The sequence below is a fragment of the Manis pentadactyla genome, chromosome 2 (genome assembly GCF_030020395.1).
Source record: "Manis pentadactyla isolate mManPen7 chromosome 2, mManPen7.hap1, whole genome shotgun sequence".
NCBI classification, from domain to species: Eukaryota; Metazoa; Chordata; class Mammalia; order Pholidota; family Manidae; genus Manis; species Manis pentadactyla.
In genome coordinates this window covers 29,047,258-29,066,120 of record NC_080020.1, presented here as the reverse complement: position 1 = coordinate 29,066,120, position 18,863 = coordinate 29,047,258, and the positions used below count along the sequence as shown (strand labels likewise).

Sequence of the window (18,863 nt, the reverse complement as noted above, 5' to 3'; positions counted from 1 at the left end):
ACTCACCTGTAACACTGGCACCATGAATTCCCTGACTCTCAATTTCTTATCCACTAAGTGGACATGTAATCCCTGTCCTGCCTTAAGTCACAGGTGAAACATAAACAAGACAATGGATGTGAAAGTGCTTTGGGGACCGTGACATGTTAATCTACTGGGGATGAGGGCAGCATCAAGGGTAACTGAATTGGGTGTCACCAACTGCATCAGCAGCGGCCGGGGCGTAGGACAGGCTGGATGGACACGTGGCAGATGTCTCTTTCACACTTTGGTAGCAGGCTAAAAATGTCAGAATGGTCACTAGATTACAAGTGTGTTTTTCTACTAACTTATTGGGTAAGCTTGAGCAAGTTACGTTTCTCTCTGGAATGGCAGATTCTGAACTATGTGACATCTAAGTTACCATTTTGCTCTAATATGTTGATAATGGATGATTTTAGCCTTAGAGCTGGATGAGTGGTAGATAAGACTTTGGTCCCTTTTGTGCCTGTCCTATAGGACCCAGAGCCCATCGTTCTGTGGGTCACCCAGGCAGGGTCAGGGCTTCACTCCATGAAGTTGCCAAGCAAACCTGGGGGTTGTGCACAGGATCCCCAGCCCTTGCTTGAGGCAATGCAGAGGCTTGCTCTCTGTTCTCCTGCTACCTATTATCTGTGTGACCTCAGGCAATTATTTTAACCTCTCTGGGCTTCATCTATAAAATGTGGAAAACAAATTCCTAATCCACCTCTAATGAGAGGATTAAGTGAGATTATTCATGTAGGGTGTGCTTAGTAGAGGTTCTGATTGACAGTAAGTGCTAAGTAAGTGGTAGCAGTTTTATTTGATCAATATATGGTATCTCAGTGTGCTACCTGTTCAACTCCCAGGATGAACATATCCAAAGTCCAGAGAATCACAGGTTTTCCTTCTTCTGGGCATTTGTTCAAGTTGTTCCTTCGCCTGGAATGTAATTAGCTTACTCAGGTCTGACTTGGTTTCATGATGTCTAGAAATATTTCCATGTCTGTCCTTTATGGCCTCAATCCATAACCCTCCTTCTCAATGGCTCCGAAAGGCCAGCAGCCCCTGAGCCCTAGTGGGGAAGAGAGTCCTCATTTGTTGTTCTTTGTTTACTGTGTGTTTTGGATGCCTCGTCTCTTTTATTCTCATAATGACTCTTTAAGACTGACATTGTTCGCCTCACTTTATAAATGGGGAAATGGAGGCAAAGAGCCTAAGTGCTGCAGAAAGAGTGAAGGCTCTGGCCCTCTGTCCGGTTGACCCTCAGTGTGTTCCTAAGGTCTCTGCTCCTCTGCCTTCCCTCGCTGCCTCCAGTCACAAGGCATCTACCTCCCCTCCAACTTCAGAGTTCCTCCTTCCTGGCCCTGTTGCTCAGTTCCAGTAGTTGTTTCCCATATACCATCTTCTTATTCATCAAGTCTCCTAGGAGGGGACATAAAGGACATTAGGTCCTGATCTTGTCCCTAAGCTGTTTCTAATCAATTACTAGAGACCATAAAGTCTGTATGGGATCAGGGAGAGACTAATTGCCATATACTTTGCAACCCTCAGAGAACTTGGCACAGACTGGCATTTGCAAAGGGTCTGATTCACTGCAAGAGGTTTGAAGTTTCCATGAATACAGAAATGTGGATTCTTTAGGGATCTGTAGAAAGCAGAGAAATGTCTGAGTTTCCCTGACTTAAACTATGTTAAGCAGTTGCTCTGCCTACCTAAAATCTCATCCTCTTTAATGCAAGGGCTATTTTAATAACAATAGTGGTTCCCTTTTGTGAAGGTGCTGTGACACAAGAGAGGCCCCTACCCTGAAGAACTCCTTAGTGGATCCTGCTTCCAGTGTCCCATAAGCGATTTCTGTCTGCTTTGCTAGGTCTTCGGCACTCTCAATGGGAGACACCATTCTCTCCACGGTCAGGAAGGCAGCCAGGTTGGCCGTGTATGAGGAGATGATGATCAAGGTGAAGAACCACCAGACGCCACCAACGATGCGGCCAGACAGGGACCTGCAGGCCAGGGGCAAGAGGAGTCAGAAGCACAGGCATCAGTTGTAGAAGGCTATGGGGAGGGGCCCGGGGCCAGCCTGAGCCACATCAGCAAGCTGTCAAGCCCTGCTGCACCCTTTCTGTTTCTCAGTGAGATATGAGAGTTCAAATGCCAGAGAGATTTTCCTCTGCCTTTGGCTTCTTATCATGGATGAGGAGCTGCAGGGTTCCTGTCCTTGGGGGGTGATAACACCCCACAGGCACATATTCACACTCACTTTCACACATACATATACATCAAGACACATGCCAACAAGGACACAAGATATGTTAGTACTTGCCCACAAAATCACCAACATGTATAAACACCCTTGTAAATGGAGTTACATATATGTCAAATGTTTGTGCATACATATATGAATGAAAATGCATTTACAAGCTGATGCACACATTTGATCATGTCCAGAAATGTGTTCAGCCTGGTTTCTTGTTATTTCCCTTCTGGCTGGCAAAGTCTGCCAGAATGAATGATCTAGAAGGAAGAGAAACTGAGAACATATTGGAAATAGAATGAGAACAACGGCATTCCAGCCACTTGGGGGACTGTCACCATGGAGTGCAGACGTAGTTCTCCCTCTACCATAGAGAAAGAATTTGGCTGAAATAAAAGGCAAAGCATATTTTGTCGGAATAAAATGGCAAATATGACAGTCATCATACATGAGGTGAAAAACTTATTCTTGATCTTCCTGGAGTCTTGTTCTGCTCTCTTAAGCCCTACCCAATGGAGAGAAACAGGACCAGCTAAGAGCTCCTCTGTGTTTGTCCAGATTTGGCCAGGAGATTTCCAAGTCCAAAATACCTTCCCAAAGATATTACAGAATGATTTAGATGTCATATGACATAATCTGTTGGGGTGGACAGATGGGGCATCAAATCATACTGTATAGTGGTAAAGTTATTTGCATTCCATTTCTCTCTCCATCCTGAATTTATTAAGGAAGTGTCATCTGGAGCTACTGTGACTTTAAGTCTTTTCTAACATGTATTTCAACAGCCTCAAGCTCAAAGCCATTAATGGGAGACAGTACTTAACTAGAACCTAATATTTACCAGTCAGAAAAAATGCCAATCCAAACCATGAGTTTTATAGATATAGAAATTGAGTCTCAAATCACACTGACCCAGAAGCACTACCCAGACCTGCTGGCTGGCTTGATCATTCCACACTGGACCTCATTTTCAAAACCCTGGTCAACACTCTCTCTGTGTTATTTCCACGTTCCTGTGTTCTATGCATTATTTCAGTTTCTTGGAGATGCCTTTTCACTCCAGGCAGATGGTGCTCACCTGAAATCCAATAAATATTTGTTGTTGCTTGCTCTATAGAAAATAAGGCTCTTATATGCTTCACATTAAGAGGGAAATAAGAGGAAATATGTTCCAAGGAATGAGACCAGGAGAGTGGAGCAAAGCTATGTCATATGAAGAACAGCTACTGAAGGAGGGAAGATTTAACCAGAAGGAAAGACTTGGAAAGATGTGTTCACTGAATGATTGACATAAGGCTTGCACCATATGACCTGATTTAGGAGCATGTGGCAGAAGTTCCAGGAAAACAGACACTTCCTAAACACAAGAAAGTGGTATTTGACGGGTAGTGTGGAACAAAAATGAGATGGCCGTCCTGGGGGTAGGAGAGAGTTTCTCCATTTCTGAGGATGTTCATCTGGTTGACCATTTTCAGCGATGTTGTACTTGGTGCCTACTCTTGGTCACCCAGGGTACCAAATCCTAGGAATGCAACTCCAAACAAGCAGAGGAAGGGTCAGACATCACATGGGGCCATCTTTCTCTCCTATTCTTCCCATCTCTGAGATTCTGTGATTTGAAATCAGAAGTAAGTCGATTGCATGGCTTCCTCTGGGCAGTCAAGCCAAATGAGGCACATAGAGGCAAACGCTCCTAATGCTGCAGGACTAGCACACGTCTGTACTCCAAAGCACACCAGTCTTTTGATAACGAATCCAGTGCTCTATTCATCTTAGGAGGTGGCAAATAAAGTGTTCAGGCCTGTGTGAAGATGCTGCTTCTTTCCCAGCTCTGAGTGAGCACAGTGGTCTCTGAACTGGACTCACTGCTTCCTTTCAGCGTCTTTCCCTCCTTCTTCTCTAACTGAGCAATTCTCCACAAGAAAAATGCCAATCCAAACCATGAGTTTTATCCAAACCATGAGTTTTATAGATATAAAAATTGAGTCTCAAATCACACTGACCCAGAAGCACTACCCAGACCTGCTGGCTGGCTTGATCATTCCACACTGGGCCTCATTTTCAAAACCCTGGTCAACACTCTCTCTGTGTTATTTCCATGTTCAGCCTGACTGAACCTTTTAAAAATGTTAATTGCATCATATTGTTTCTTTAAAGTCCATCAAAGTTGTCCTCTTAGATTTTTAATAAAATTCAAGCTCCTTGATGACCCTCAAGTCCCTGTGTGTTCCGGGGCCTGGCTCCAGTGCCGTCCTCCAACAAGTCTCCTGCACTCTGGGCTTTGTTTGGCCCGTCACACTAACAGGCTCCCGCCCTTATCACATGCCACTCTTGGATTATTGCCACCAACCCTATTCTTCCCTCAGACCTCATCCTAGTCATCACTTATTCAGCAAACAAGACCCTCAGAGCCCCATGCAGCTCACATGGCAGTTGAAACCTGACATCTATTTGTATGATTGTCTGTTATTCCCCAGACCATAAACTCCATGAGAGTAAAGGAAACTTGTACTACTTTTGTTCAGTGTTGTATCTTCCAGCACTATGGACAGAGTGGCCACAGAGTGGGCATCTGTAACAAGCGAAGGCATGAATGTATAGAATCTCATACCTGGTGGCTCTATTCACACTGGATTCTAGAGACCAGACATATTTTTAGGGCCAGGAGAATCCAAACCTGATTATAGCCCAGGATGTCTGGAGTCATGCCTCAAATCAAGTGCTGATGACTATCTCCTTTTCCAATCTTACTGAACTGAGAGACCCAGCTAAAGTATCACACACTGGGGATCATCTAGTGAAACTCAAAGTCCTTCCCAAAAGTTCCAGCACTATGGCTCCCTCTTCCCTGTTATCCTTTAATTAATATTTTATCTGTTGGGTGTTGAGAACAGCTTTCCATGCATGGTATTCCCCACATCCCCACATACAAAATGAAGGTAAGAAAGTCTGTTGCTTAACAGCCAGCAAGTGTCATCTGTGGAATAACTGGAGGGCTGGGAGAGGGGCCTCTTCAAGATGCACCAGGATTCCAGGGCTTCATCTGCATCTGATCCACAAGATGGGAATTTGAGTGTAAGGCAACCCCCTCTTCTGTTCAGACCTGGTACAGGCAAAGCTGGGCCCCTGTCCAAGAACTCTGCATCTCTCCAGAACCAGGGAGCTGGAGCCATCAGAGGCCATGACTAGGAATGAGAGTCTTTGCTCTTCCCCTGCCCAGCCCTGGAACCACGGCAAGTTGTCTGCCCAGCTGGACCTCAGTCACCTTCTCTGTATAAGGGGTGAGACTAGCCCTACATGGTGGTGAGAAACCAAAATTTTCAGAACTAGAAAGACTCTTAATCCCTTCTCTTCCTTTAACTGACAAAAGCTATTGGAATTAAACTGGTGGAGGAGAAAGCACTTTGCAAAGTAGTATTGAAACACAAGGTATTATTTTTCTGATGATGATTATTCTCCCAGGGGACCACAGGGCAAAGCATCCCTTTTCTTAGTAGGGAAGGAAGAGCTGTGACCTGAACCCCTCAGAGGTCTGCCTTGTCATCTGAATTTTATTAGTCTTGTCACTTGGCATAGCTCTTCCTGAAACTCTCTAGGTGATGAGGAATCCCTACGTTCCTAGGCTTGTTGGATGCTTTATCTTACTTGAACTTCGCTTGTAGCCCTCGGAAATGGATGGACAGGGATGAATGTCCTCAGCTTACAGGGGTAAGAGCTGCAGTTAAGAGACATGAAGTGACTTGCCCAGGGTCACACGGTGAGGCAGTGGCAGAGCTGGGACTAGGAACCAGTCTTCACATTTCCTGCTCAGCACCCTAATCACGGCAGAACATTATCTCCTTCACCAAGTTCTGATCCATTTGTAGCTGTGCATGGACTTCCTCAACCCCTGGTGAAGCTGGATCACAGTCAACACCCACTTCCAGTCCAGCTCAGTGGCACCTTTGGGAGCCACAGAAAGCGGTCTGACCACCAACATCTCCACAGAATTGGAAACCTGTTTTTGTTTTCTATTGCTGCATAACAAATCACCACAAACTGAGCAGCTTCTCCCAGTGCTCATCTATTATCTCTTAATTCTGTACAGGAGTCTGGATTACAGTATCTAGACTGTCTGCTCAGGGTCTCACCAGGCTGAAATCAAGGGGTAAGCTGGGCTCTGGTTCTCACCTGGAGCTCAGGTCTGCTTTCCAGCTCGCTGGTGGTTGGCAGAAGTTACCTCCTCGTGATTGTGGGGCCAGGACCTTTGTGTCCTTTCTGGCTGTCAAGCCAGGGGCTCTCAGCTTCTAGAGGTTGCCTGCATTCTTCATCACGTGCCTCGTCCTCTTTCAAGCCAGATAGCGTGGGAAATTCCTCTCATTCTTTGAACTGCTCTGACTTTGGCTCTGCTTTTAGAGGGTGCAACTGATTGGGTCAGGCCCACCTGCATAATCTCTGTATCTTGAAGTCAACTGATTTGGGACTTGAATTCCATCTGAAGAATCTCTTCACAGCAGTACCTAGGTTAGTGTTTGTATGATGGAGGAACAGGAATCTTAGACTCACATTACCACAGCGTGTATCCATTCATTTTACAAGCATTGCTTCTATGGCAGACCCTGTTGGCCACTGGGGAGATGAAAGCAAATACACCACAGCCTCGCCCTTTCATGGAGAAGATGGGTGGGCAGGGTTGCCCAGCGATTAAAATATAGGCTTTGGGGTCAGCTACACTTATTTTCTGTAAAGTCTTAGCACACTGTCTGCAGCATAGTGGCACTTGGTAAAACCATCATCACCATCTTACAGAGTGTCATAAATGGTAATTATAATACCACCTTAATTATGTGACAAGGAAGAAAACAGCACTAAGGGAACACAGAAGGGCCTGAGAACTACTCTGCTGGAAGAGGTCAGGGGAATTTACCAGAGGAGGAGAAACTTGGGCTAGGTTTCCAGGTATGAGTAGGAAATGCCAAGCAGAATAAGCGCGGGGGTCAGAGAAGATAGAGGTATAAAGGAGGGACACCATCTCTTCTGTAAAATTCCCAATTTGCCAGCAGGGTGCAGAACCCCCCACTACGCCGTGGTCATTCTGCTATCATTGTTCTAACCATGCTGTGGTAGTGATTTCCGATGTGACTATGATTATTACATATGGTATTTATTGATTAGCAAGGATGATGATGTGTTGAACCAAAGCAGGCCCCACAGAAATTGGGAGAGGCAGGCTGGCAGAAGAAGAAATCAAAGTAATAGGTTTTGGTGCTCCATGGAGCAGGGACTGTGGGAGAGGAAAACGCTCAAATGACAGTTGGTGCCTCCTGGGGGAATGAAACCTGATGTGGTCTTGGGAGGCAGATGCTGGCTGCAAGCTAGCTCCTCTTGCAAGTGATGTTTTCTCCTTTTGTTAACAAGACACTAAATACATCACTTAATGTTAATGGAAGATAGTAAGGATCTGATCAGGCCATTCTTTGGATTCTGACCATTGGGCATTTCCTGTTCTGGTCAGGGATTCGAATTCACAGTTCTTTAAATGCGTATTTCTGACCTCACTGCTTGGATTTGTCACTCTGAACCAGGGGTCAGCAAACTTCTTCTGTAAAAGGCCAGACAGTAAATATTTTAGGCTTTATGGGTTTTCCAGTCCCTGTTGTCCTGCCAGGTCTCTGCTGTTGGCCATGTGAAAGCAGCCATGCGCAGATGTAAACATGTGCACATGGCTGTATTCCAGTCAAACTTTAATTACAAACTCAGACGGCAGGCTGGGTTTAGCCTGTGGGCCACAGTTCACCGACTCCTGCTCTCAATCCTGCTGTGAGTCTCAGAGACCTTTGATTGAAGTTAATATGCAACAATAGACAGAATTTTTTTATTACCTGTCGAGCTATTAGCACCTCCATATAAACACCCAAAGAAAATATTGCAGTGATTCATTTGACAATTACTTTCATGCTATCTTTAGGGAGAAAGTTGAAGGCATTGGTCCAGAGAATGCGCTCAGGGGTCACACAATGGAGGATGGAGTCCTGCTTGGTTCCTCATTAGTTGTATGGCTTTGGGCAAGTCACTAAATCTCTTTCTGCTTCTTACTTTACAAAATGGAGTAATAGTACTCATCTTAAAGGCATTTTTAAGAATTAAACAGGAAAACAAAAGTGAAGTATGTAGCACATTGCCTGGCACAGACTAAGCATTTCAGGATGGAGGTATGCAGACAGAGTGAGAAGCAGGGACCTGTCTGGACATAGGCGAGCAGACACCATGGCCAGGGACCTTCAGGGAAGCAGGTACTTGGGCCAGTGTGGGGAGTAGAAAGTTATTAAAAGGCAATCAAATTTGATACCGCCAACCTACTCTGCAGGACATCTCTGACAAAATTTTGGATATGGACATTCTTCTTTATTTCAAAGTCATATCCTGTCATCCCCAAGAGGATGGGAACAGAAGGGATACCTCCTGTGTGCTTTCATTCAGCTGAGCTCAAAAAAAGGTTACTGAGCTCAACCTATGTTCCTTTGTCATCTGCTTCAAATGGCTATTTTTAAAAAGTAATAGAAATAGGGGTGTGAAGGCAGAGGCTCAGTTGGCCTGTCTCTAAATTACTGGGAGAAAAAAAAAAGGCCTTCTTGACTAATTACTGAGCTGAGCTGTGTTCAGATGGAGGCTCACTTGGTATCAGGCACTGAGGTTCTGAGACCAGGCGAAATAGCTCTGGTCAAATGCAACAATTCCACTGATGAGGCCACTTCATCTAAGACGCTGTGCCTGGGTGGCAAATCATCCCATTTGTGGCAGCTGCAAATCACTCGGCACTTCCCTGGAGCTGGAGTGATTCATTTTAATTGCCCAGCTGCCGGTCACTGTGTTCCGGCCCTGCAGTAGGGGGAGGGCCCTGGGCTCCTGTGGTGAGTCCCAGGGTTGGGGAGCTGGGGTTTGGACAGCAGCTATAAGGAGAGCCTAGCACTCTGTAAGCTAATGTACTGCAGAGCTTTGTTTCAAACAGGATGGTCTTGCATTCTTGTTTCTCTTTTTCCCATTTAGGTAGGCTATGGGAGTACAGCCTGGGTACGGTTTGCAAAAGAATGTATGCAGATCTGTTCACTCATTTTAAGAAATGTATTAAATCTTTGGGTCACTCTAAGCCTCAGTTTCCATACCTGCAAATGGAGATAATTCTATCTCAGGATCTGAAAGAATGTGCTGACTAGGCCACGTCTTGCACTTGGCTGAGACACAGCAGGGCTCAAGATGTCACTGTGAGGGCGATGGTGGAGATGGTGATGATTCCTAAGAGTGGGTTAGCTTCTCGGCCCCTCACTCTCCTCACTCTCCTGCCTTGCAGGTTGGTCCTGCTTAGCCGCCTTTGCTGGTTCTTCCTTTCTGCTTAATCACAACCTTATTTAAATTTTGCCCGAATCTCAGGCCCCAGCCCTCTTCCCATCATGGTCTACAATCTTGCCTTAGATGATCTCCTACATCCATATAACCTTTATATGTAGATGCTGATAATTTCCAAGTTTAAATCTCCAGGCTCTCTCTTGAACTCTAAACATGTGTATCAGTTATAACTAACTGCCTGCTTGACCTCAAACCCGAAATACCTAAGTCAAAATTCTTAGTGAGCTCCCACCAAAAAGCAACAAATAAGTACAATGTAACCTACTGATTATCCTCCATCTTCTCCATCTCAGGAGATGATACCACCGTCCACTCTGCTGTTCAAACCAAACACTGGGAGACATTCTGACTTTTCTCTTTCCCTTGCCCCACATTTATTCCATCAGATGTAATCATCTCCCCATATGGTCCCAATAACATTCTAAATACTTAGGAACAGTATCACATTTCATTGCTTCTTACAACCCATGCCCATGTAATAGCCGGAGGGATCTTTTCAAAGCATAAATTAGGACCATGGTGTTCCCCACCCCACTTAAAATTTGCCACACTTAGAAAGTAAATCCTAATGCCCTACCATGGTCAACCTGGTGCAGCCTACATCTAATCGCATCTTATACCATCTTCCCTGTCATTGCTAGGCTCCGCTCTCACTGAGCTTGCAGTGCCTAGAGCACACACAATTCTTTCTCACTTCAGGTCCTTTGCAGTTGTTCCCTCTGCTTGGAACTCACTTCCCTGAAATAGTCCCCAAAGTGCCTCCATTAACCCCTTAGGTTTATGCTCAGATGTCACATCATATATGCCACTCTAAGTGTTGTCTCTGTCACCCATCTCTCTCTCATCTTACCTTGTTTCCTTTATGTCATAGCACTTATGAAAGTCTAAAGTGATCTTTATATATCTTTATGTAATTATATACTTATTGATTGATTGATTTGCTTATTATCTTTCTCCACTAAAATGTAAGTTCACTGAGGGCAGGGGTCTTATCTGTGTCATTCATTCTATATCCCTGGCACCTAGTATAGTGCCAGGCACAAAGCAGGTGCTTAATGACTATATACTGAATAAATGATTGATTACAGAGTTTTTACTGAGGACTGACTATATACCAAGCCTAATGGGAAATAACTAAGAAGTTTCTCCTTAAAGGAATCAGCTTAATAGAATGAATGTCACCCACACACAGAAGCAACTCTTTTACTTGGGCTGGGATGAACAGCACAGGGAATCACTGATTAAGTGCTAAGGAAAGTGCAGAGGTGGGAAAATCCATGTCCAACTGGGAAAAGTCTGGGAGGGCAGGATGGAAGAGGAGCCATTTAACTGGGTTATGCAGGTCAGAAAGGCTTGGAGCATTTGGAAAAAAGGAAGGCATTTCCTGGAGCAGGAGTAGCCTGTGCTATGGTGCGCAGCTGGGACAAGAAAGTGACCAAGCAAGAATTTCATTTTGCCCCAGACGTATGAACCACCTGGAAGCCACTGTTACCAGATGCCTACTGGATACCGCAGAAGTTGCTTGACATCCATTTTTTCCCTACTCCTCATTAACTTCTTCAGACCAGGTAGGCATATTTCCCCTTGACTAAATAAGGAAACAGGTTCAGCGACATGAAATAATTTAAGGTCACAAAGCAAGTGATGCAGCTGGAATGTGAACCTAGATCTATTGAATTGCAATGGTGTGATTTAATTGTCCTGAAAGTAGGTCCAGCTTGGACCAGGGCTACCACCCCCAGCCTCTCAAGTTTTACCTTCTCAGATCCCAAGTACCACTTACCCACAATTCCTAGATACAAAGGGATATTTGGCACCATACTGGTGTTAAAAATGAGACTTCCTCCATATGTGTTTTTGGGTTTAAGTTCTTAGAAGAAGCTAGTCTCTTTTTATAGCCAGCTGCTTGCTGGCTAGCCCATAATACCAAAACATATGGTTTCCCTGTATCCAGGGCCCTTCCTAGAGCTCCTACTATTTGCTGATCCACCAGGGGGTTCCAGAACTGAGGTGGGCTCCAGGGCCTTGCCCTGCCCCAGTGGGCCACGTACGGGCCGGGGTCATCATCTGGGCCCAATATATCTGTCATTTGAAGTCCTTACAGTTGGTAGCATATTTAAATGTGGGGTGTTGTGGCCTTTTTGAAAACAGACCCTAACTCATCAGTAAATGGGAGATAACAATGCATGCTTCTGCTTTATTTAATACTTGGTTAGCTCCAGCAGAAGGTGCTTATTAAAAGGAGCTATTTTACTTACAGTAGCCAATTGAAAATCCTCCAGTTGCCAGGTATTTTTTGACTCTCTGCAGTTCTCTGCACACTCAGACCCTCCCTCCCACATATCCCCAACCAAGCTAGCAGGGCAGCCCTGGAGGCAGGGAACAGACCCTCTTTCTCTCCTCAGCCAACTCCCCAATCATTTCATCAAAGGGACACACAGCTGTTTCTGGGACAGGAGGAGAATTATTCAATAGGAGTTCAGAAGCTGTGTGGACCTCCTCCTGCCATTTATTAACTGTGATTCAGGGCAGGGTCTTTCACATCTCAGGCTTGGTTTCATGTAAGAAATGGGGATGGTAACAGGAACAATCCTGAAGCGTTGTTGTGAGGATGAGATGTGATGTGCATAGCAGGGCACCTGGACTACAGTAGGTAGTTGGTAGAGAAACTTTCAGAAATGACAGATGACACGGAGAGGAGTTTCAGTATGCTGCTAAGGGAAAAAGGCAGGTGATAAAGCAGACTGCTATATGGTCCCATTTGAAAGCAACTTTGGTGAAGGCAAGCATCTGGAAGTACATAAACTAAGATAGGAGTCATCTAGGTGGCTGGATTATGGCTTTCTTTCTTTCCCAACTTTTTCTTGTTTGGGGGATTTTCCAAATGAATTCCTATAATATTTATAATATGTAGAAAACCTAGAACATGCTAGTTGAAATTATGGACTATGGGGTAATCCAGCCTGGATTCAAATCCCAGCTTCTTCTCCTACTGGCTATGTGACCTTAGGAAAGGGACTTGGTCTCTGCGAGTTTCAGCACATTCATCTTTAAAATAGAGATAATAGCAACACCACCTCACATAGCCTTTAAGTATCCTTGCTATTCTTTCATGGACAACTTGGTGGGTGGCAAAGACTCAGGAGGAAAGAAGGAAGGAAGGGACCGGTATATACAGGGAAGTGAGGGAAAGTCTCTCTGAGGGGTAATATTGAAGCTGAGAGCTAAAGCTTGAGAATGATCTAGATATATGGAGAATCTGGAGGAACAACATTCTAGACAGAGGAAACAGGAAGAGCAAAGGTTCTGAGACAAGAAAAGGCTTCATTTGTTCAAAGTAACTGACAGACCAGGATGAGTCTGGAGAATGAGGCAAGGACCAGATCAAGTAAAGCCTCTGAAGCCAGGGCATGGGCTCTGGATTTAATGTTTTAAAGTTCAGTTCTACATGCCACCTCCTTCTAGAAGCCTGCCTGGCTGTGCTTCCTACCCTCATTTTTCATTTCTCTGAACTCCTATTTTTCTGGTCAGTACCAGTCTTTGTTCTGCTCATTTTCACTGTTACCACAACACTAAATTATTAAATGATTAAGAGTTTTCAGATTACTTCATAATTCCTTAGAACCTAATACAGTTTCAGTTATTTGTTGAGTATTTTCAGTATTTGTAATGCTTTTCTCTATCTATAGAGGAAAATATTTCTTAAGCTAATAAATGGCAAAAACATGATTGTACAAGGAATCATTTATTCTTTGAATTAATACACTGATTTCAAAAATTTAGAAGCATCCATCTTGAGAAACTGGTATCTCAGATATAGCCATAATTCTTTTTTTTTTTTTTTTTTTTTAATAATTATTTTTTATTGAAGGGTAGTTGCATAATTCTTATGTAATTTAAAATCATGTTTCCTCAGAACCTTTGCTCTGCAAGATGGTTGTAGTAGAGCAAATTGTTGCATAAAGTTAAAATAATAATATTGTAAATGACTGATGTCTCAAAATTTAGACAGGCTCTCAGTGAATCTCTGTTGATAAATTTGCCTGAATTATTATATATATATAATTGACTTTGGATCTTTCCCTTTTTCTCTCAGGAGTCCTCACCAAGAATGTCCTCCGATAGGGACATAATTGGAGACACAGTTGTCATATATTGCAGAATGTCCTTTTATTTTTTAAGGCTTAGTAATATTCCATTGCATGTATTTACCACATTTGCTTTATTCACTCATCTGATGATAGACATTTAGGTTGTTCCACATCTTGGCTATTGTGAATAGCACTGCGGTGAATATGGTAGTGCTAATCTCTTTTCAAGATCCTGATTTCAATTCTTCTGTATAAATACCCCAAAGTAGGATTGCTGGATCATATGATGGCTCTGTCTTTAACTGTTCTGAGGAACCTCTATTCTGTTTTCTATAGTGGCTGCACCAGTTTGAATTCCCACCAACAGTGTACAATGGTTCCAATTTCTCTACGTCCTTGTCAACACTTGTTATATCTCAGGCATATTTCTTGTTCATGACATATTTGTATGATGTGTTGGTTGGAGGCTCTTTTCTCCTCACCCTCCCTCTGGGGCCAAGATGGACAAAGCAGCTGTCATCTGGAACATCACCTATGGTTCTTAAAGCTTCTTTCTAGTGGTGACACGTGTCACCCCTGTTCATATTTCATTAGCCAGATGAAATAGAACAGTGGCATCTAGCATCAGGATAGAAGGGGAAGAGCAACCCTACACTGTGCATGAGAGGAAGAGAGCTATAGGCGTATGTGGTGGGCAGCATTCATGGCAACCACAAATTCTCATCCGCAACAATCCTCTAGGAAGAAGCCTTCACTTCACAGTCACTGTTTTACAGAGGAAAAGCTTGAGGCTCAGAAAAGACAGTATTTGGTCATGTGTTTTCTAAGTGACAGCGTTGGAACTAGGACCCTACTGTCTTTCCATCCTTCTTACATTCTTGCTGCAACTCTGTCATGCTGGCACTGTGTTGGGGATGCAGCCGAGAACAAGCCTGCCTCAGTCCCTGCCCTCATACTGACAGTCTGCTCCGGGGTGCAGTCCTCCATACCCGCCTCCTCTCTCTGCCTTATGTGCAACCAAACCGGGCTTCAGAGTTGTTCTCTTCCACCCCCGCACAACTAGGTCACAAGCAACTGTATGGCAGGGATAGGATCTTCACCTTTGATTCCTTCATGACCTCTGATGTGTTAGGCACTCAACAAATGTTCCTTGGAGTGAACACAAAATTGAAAACAAAAATCACTTTGGATGCCAAACATTTGTTCTCAGCTTATATCCCCCAATGTGTTCCCCAAACTAGTATATTCATAGAGATTTGCATGTGCCTTACCAGTTTATTATAGAGAACATTAACTCTCTATCAGCATATATTTGAAGAGATTAATAAGATCATCAACAGTATTCCTCATAAATCACTCAGAAAAATTGTCGAAGTAATTTTTTAGTCTCTCTTTTTTCTTCCAAGGGATTCTACTTGTTCCAGTGACTTATACTGAATCAACAGTTCTAATTAGCAGTCATGAAAACTCAAGCTTTGAAAGCTGTGGTAGATTAGGAAAGAATTTTCCAGAGATGTCAAACTTCTTCCGTAAGGGATGTCATATGTCTCATTGATTGGGTTTAGGTGAGAAAGGGAAGCTTGTTGGAAGGAGAATTAAGTCGGGACAACATGAAGAGGCAAGGACATGTGTCTCAGGTCCATGTTTGGCCTCCAGGGGCTCAGTAGATTACCTGTCATTTACTGCATGTGTGCTCTTGACCCAGTGGGATTGTCAGGCAAGGGCCTGCATTATTTCACATCTCACAGCTCTGAATTCTGACATAACCTAGAAGCTGAGTCCTGGCCCAGACTGGGAGCCAAGCTTGTTCTCAGTCTGCAAGGATTTAAGGAGTCAGTGCTGAATAATCTGCGATGCTTTGTTCATTGACATTTATTTGACAGCTATTTATCAAGTACATTCTCTTTGCTGGGTCTTGTGCTGATGGTAAGTCACAGGCTCACCAGAGGAAGGACCTTCTAAGCTGAGTCCTGAAGAATGAGTTCACCAGGGAAAGGTTATGTGGTAGGGGAGATCGTTATAGGCAGAGAAAGTAACAAGAACCAAAGATAATGGGAGTGAAAGAGAGAAATAGTTCTCCCGGTGGAGGAACAGTAGAGGGATACAGAAGGAACCTTGGTGGGGAGGGTGCAGGGTAGTGGGAAATGAGGCTGAGGAGGAGGCCATGCAGAGTCCTGGGGAATTGCAAGGAGTCTGTGGTAGAAAGGCAGTGACGGATGGAGCAGAAGGGGACATGAGGCCATTCACATACTTTGAGATATCATTCTACCCTCCAGGGTGGAGAAAGGATTGGGCTGAGTTGGCAGTGAGAATGGAGGTGTGGATATGAATAGGAAATACCGAGGGAGCCCATTCCAGAGGTGATGAGTACCGGGTCCACCTGGTCACATCAGGGTGGAGAAAAAGTGAAGAGAAGTAGATCTAAGAGGTAGAATCTCTATTTGAAGGGCGATTGGCTATAAAGGGTCAAGGAGAGGGCACCCTGGATTTTTAGGGCTCCAAGTTTGAGTGACTCTTTTGTGCCAGACATTCTACAAGATGTTTATATTTATTCCTCATTGCACGCTATGAGGGAAGTAATATTTAACTCCATTTTATGAGTGGGGAAACCAAAGCTTGGCCAGGTTAGGTGTCTTCTCCTCAACGCACAGCTAGTCTGAGTCTAGAGCTCACCTTTTAACCACTAGGTTATCCCCTCTCCCTAGGATTCTGCTTGGGGCAGAATGATGACATTCTGAGAAGAGAATGATGACATTTTCTGAGATGGGAGCCCTAGGAAGAAGCATACATTCCAGTAGGATCTTTCCCATTACTGCAAATGTAGACCTAGCTACCACACGGCCCTGGATGATGACTCTGTACTTCCCAACCTGCTCTAAGTCCACTGTATCCTCTTCCTGCATCTTGTCTGGATGGGCACTCAGCCTAAGACCCGGCTCCTGTCCCTCAGCCCCTCTTTAGCACACCGGTGAGGATGGGGGCTCCTTTAGCTTCTTAGCAGTTTCCATTTAAATTACTAATAGATATCTTCCTGTGGATGAGAAATGGGATAGGTCCCAGGGGGAAGAAAAATGCCTGAGATAAAGGAGGAGGAGAGATACCTGATTTATAGAACAGTCGGCGGGGGGGCAGCTGTGTTAACCATGGACAAGGTACCTACTTCATTTCAAGTCTTTTCCCCCATCTGTACATAAAACACAAGAGAGGGGATAATGCTTGCCTGCCTCATGGTTGTTGGAAAGATAAAACACAATAATAGGTGATTGTGCTTTGAAAATCAAAACACTCCTTACAAATGAGAGAACTTAAAAGTTCTGATATCAGAAGTTAGAAGCAGAGACACAAGTGCTAGAAGGTACCTTGGGGATCAACAAGGTCATCCCGATTATTTTACAGGTGAGGAAAATCAGGCTGAGGCTCAGAGAGATTAAATGACTTTTCCCAAAGTCACTCTCAAAATTAATGTTGGAGCTAGGTTTAGAATGCAAATCCCTGACCCCAGCTATGGGTTCTTTCTGCTGTATTGCTGTGGCAGGATAGAACAGTTAATGACCCAGTGGGTTTTGGAGTCAGATCAACTGGGGTGTGGCCCCCAGCTTTGTCACTTATTAACTGAGTGGTTTTGGCTAATTTATGTAATAATTTTGAACCTCATTTTTTTTTCCCATCTGTAAAAATGGAACACTTAAAATTGCTAACTGAAAGGATTATTATGAAGATTAAATGAGATCCTGCATGTAGATAATGGATAAGCAGTACAAATGACTATTACTCTGATTAGAACCACTTATTGCATGTGTGCCATCCCCGTCCCTCAACTGAAGACTGATCTACTCTAAATTTCCAAGAGGTTTCTGACCCAGCCCAACGCATCCCTAACCTTGATTTGGTCTCCTACATATTTTCCTGAGGGAATCAGAGGGGAGGCCAAAGAGAACATCATCCCCTAATGATTCCCAGCACTTGCTCTAGCTTACCCCAAAAGTTCCTTGGAGGGCCTGTCTTAGTTCAAAGCCTGATGAAGAGGCTGTTTTCTTGTTCTAGCCTAGTTTGAATATTCTGTGCAATTAACTAAGGAAGGGTGGAGGGGAAGATGGAGTTTGATTTAGGATTGGAGGGTCCATTTTATTTTCTCGAGGAAATCCTTATTCAGAGGTGTGAAGGGACTGGAAAATTAAGAGAACTCAAAGGTGTGACCAGATCTCACTCTAAGGAACTGTACTTTGCACCATTAATGATAATATTCAAGATGAGACTATCTTTCAAAGTTAATGCACCAGAGAATAATGAAAGCTTCTTTGAATCCAGGGAACTGTCATTAAAATGCGTTCCAGGTTCAGCCACCCCCAAACAGCCAGGGATCATACAAAAGGCTAGAGGCTGAGCCTATCTTCTTGATAAACATGAACTATGAATCACTATCACAGTAGGTTTAATCACATCTTGACTATATGCAAAAGGCTCTTGCCTCTGCTCAGGTTCCCTGTCCAACTTCAGTCTATATGAATTTTAGTTAAAAGTTTCAATTTGCTTACTGCTCCCTCTCTTCTTTTATGGAAATGACTGCAGAGGGGCATAACATAACAGCATATACATATGCATTTCTGATAAGAAGACATGGAAATTTTAGGTTAGACTTTTACATGAATTATATAAATAACACTTTATATTATAGGCTTGTTCCAGTTTTCTAAACACAATGAATTCTATTAGCTTACAATTGTTGCCACAGCTCAGTGGCCAATTTCTTGTTTTCTCCTTATTTGACCTCATGGCAACTTTTGACACAGATGTTCATGCCCTCTTCTTTGTTATGCTCCCTTCACTTGGTTTCTAGGCCACCAGACCCTGGTTTTCCTCCTCCTTCACGGGCTGCTCCTTCTGAGTCCCTTCTGATGGTTCCTCATGACCTCTAAATGTTCAAGGCTTCAGGGCTTGGCTCTTTTTTCCTCTATCTAGACTCACCCTCAAGGTAACTTCATCCAGCCCTACAGCCTTATATACTGTATGTTCATGATTCCTACAGTGTCAAAGTCCAGTCTGTACCTTCTCGTGTACCTCCATACTCATGAGCCTGTCCTGTGTTTCCTCTTGGTGTCTAATAGACATCTCAGACCTAACATGTTCCAGAC

The 18,863-nt window shown here is 43.9% G+C and overlaps 1 protein-coding gene across 7 annotated transcripts in view; it reads right to left on the bottom strand.

Annotated features, from left to right (window-relative positions):
- GRIA1 (glutamate ionotropic receptor AMPA type subunit 1) overlaps positions 1–18,863 on the bottom strand; it is a 287,460-nt gene that overhangs the window by 43,815 nt on the left and 224,782 nt on the right. For all 7 annotated transcript variants that reach the window (XM_057491002.1, XM_057491010.1, XM_057491016.1 and 4 more), the window contains one exon: positions 1,808–2,006. In XM_057491002.1, the coding sequence (XP_057346985.1) occupies positions 1,808–2,006 (199 nt within the window). The remainder of the gene's footprint in view (positions 1–1,807; positions 2,007–18,863) is intronic.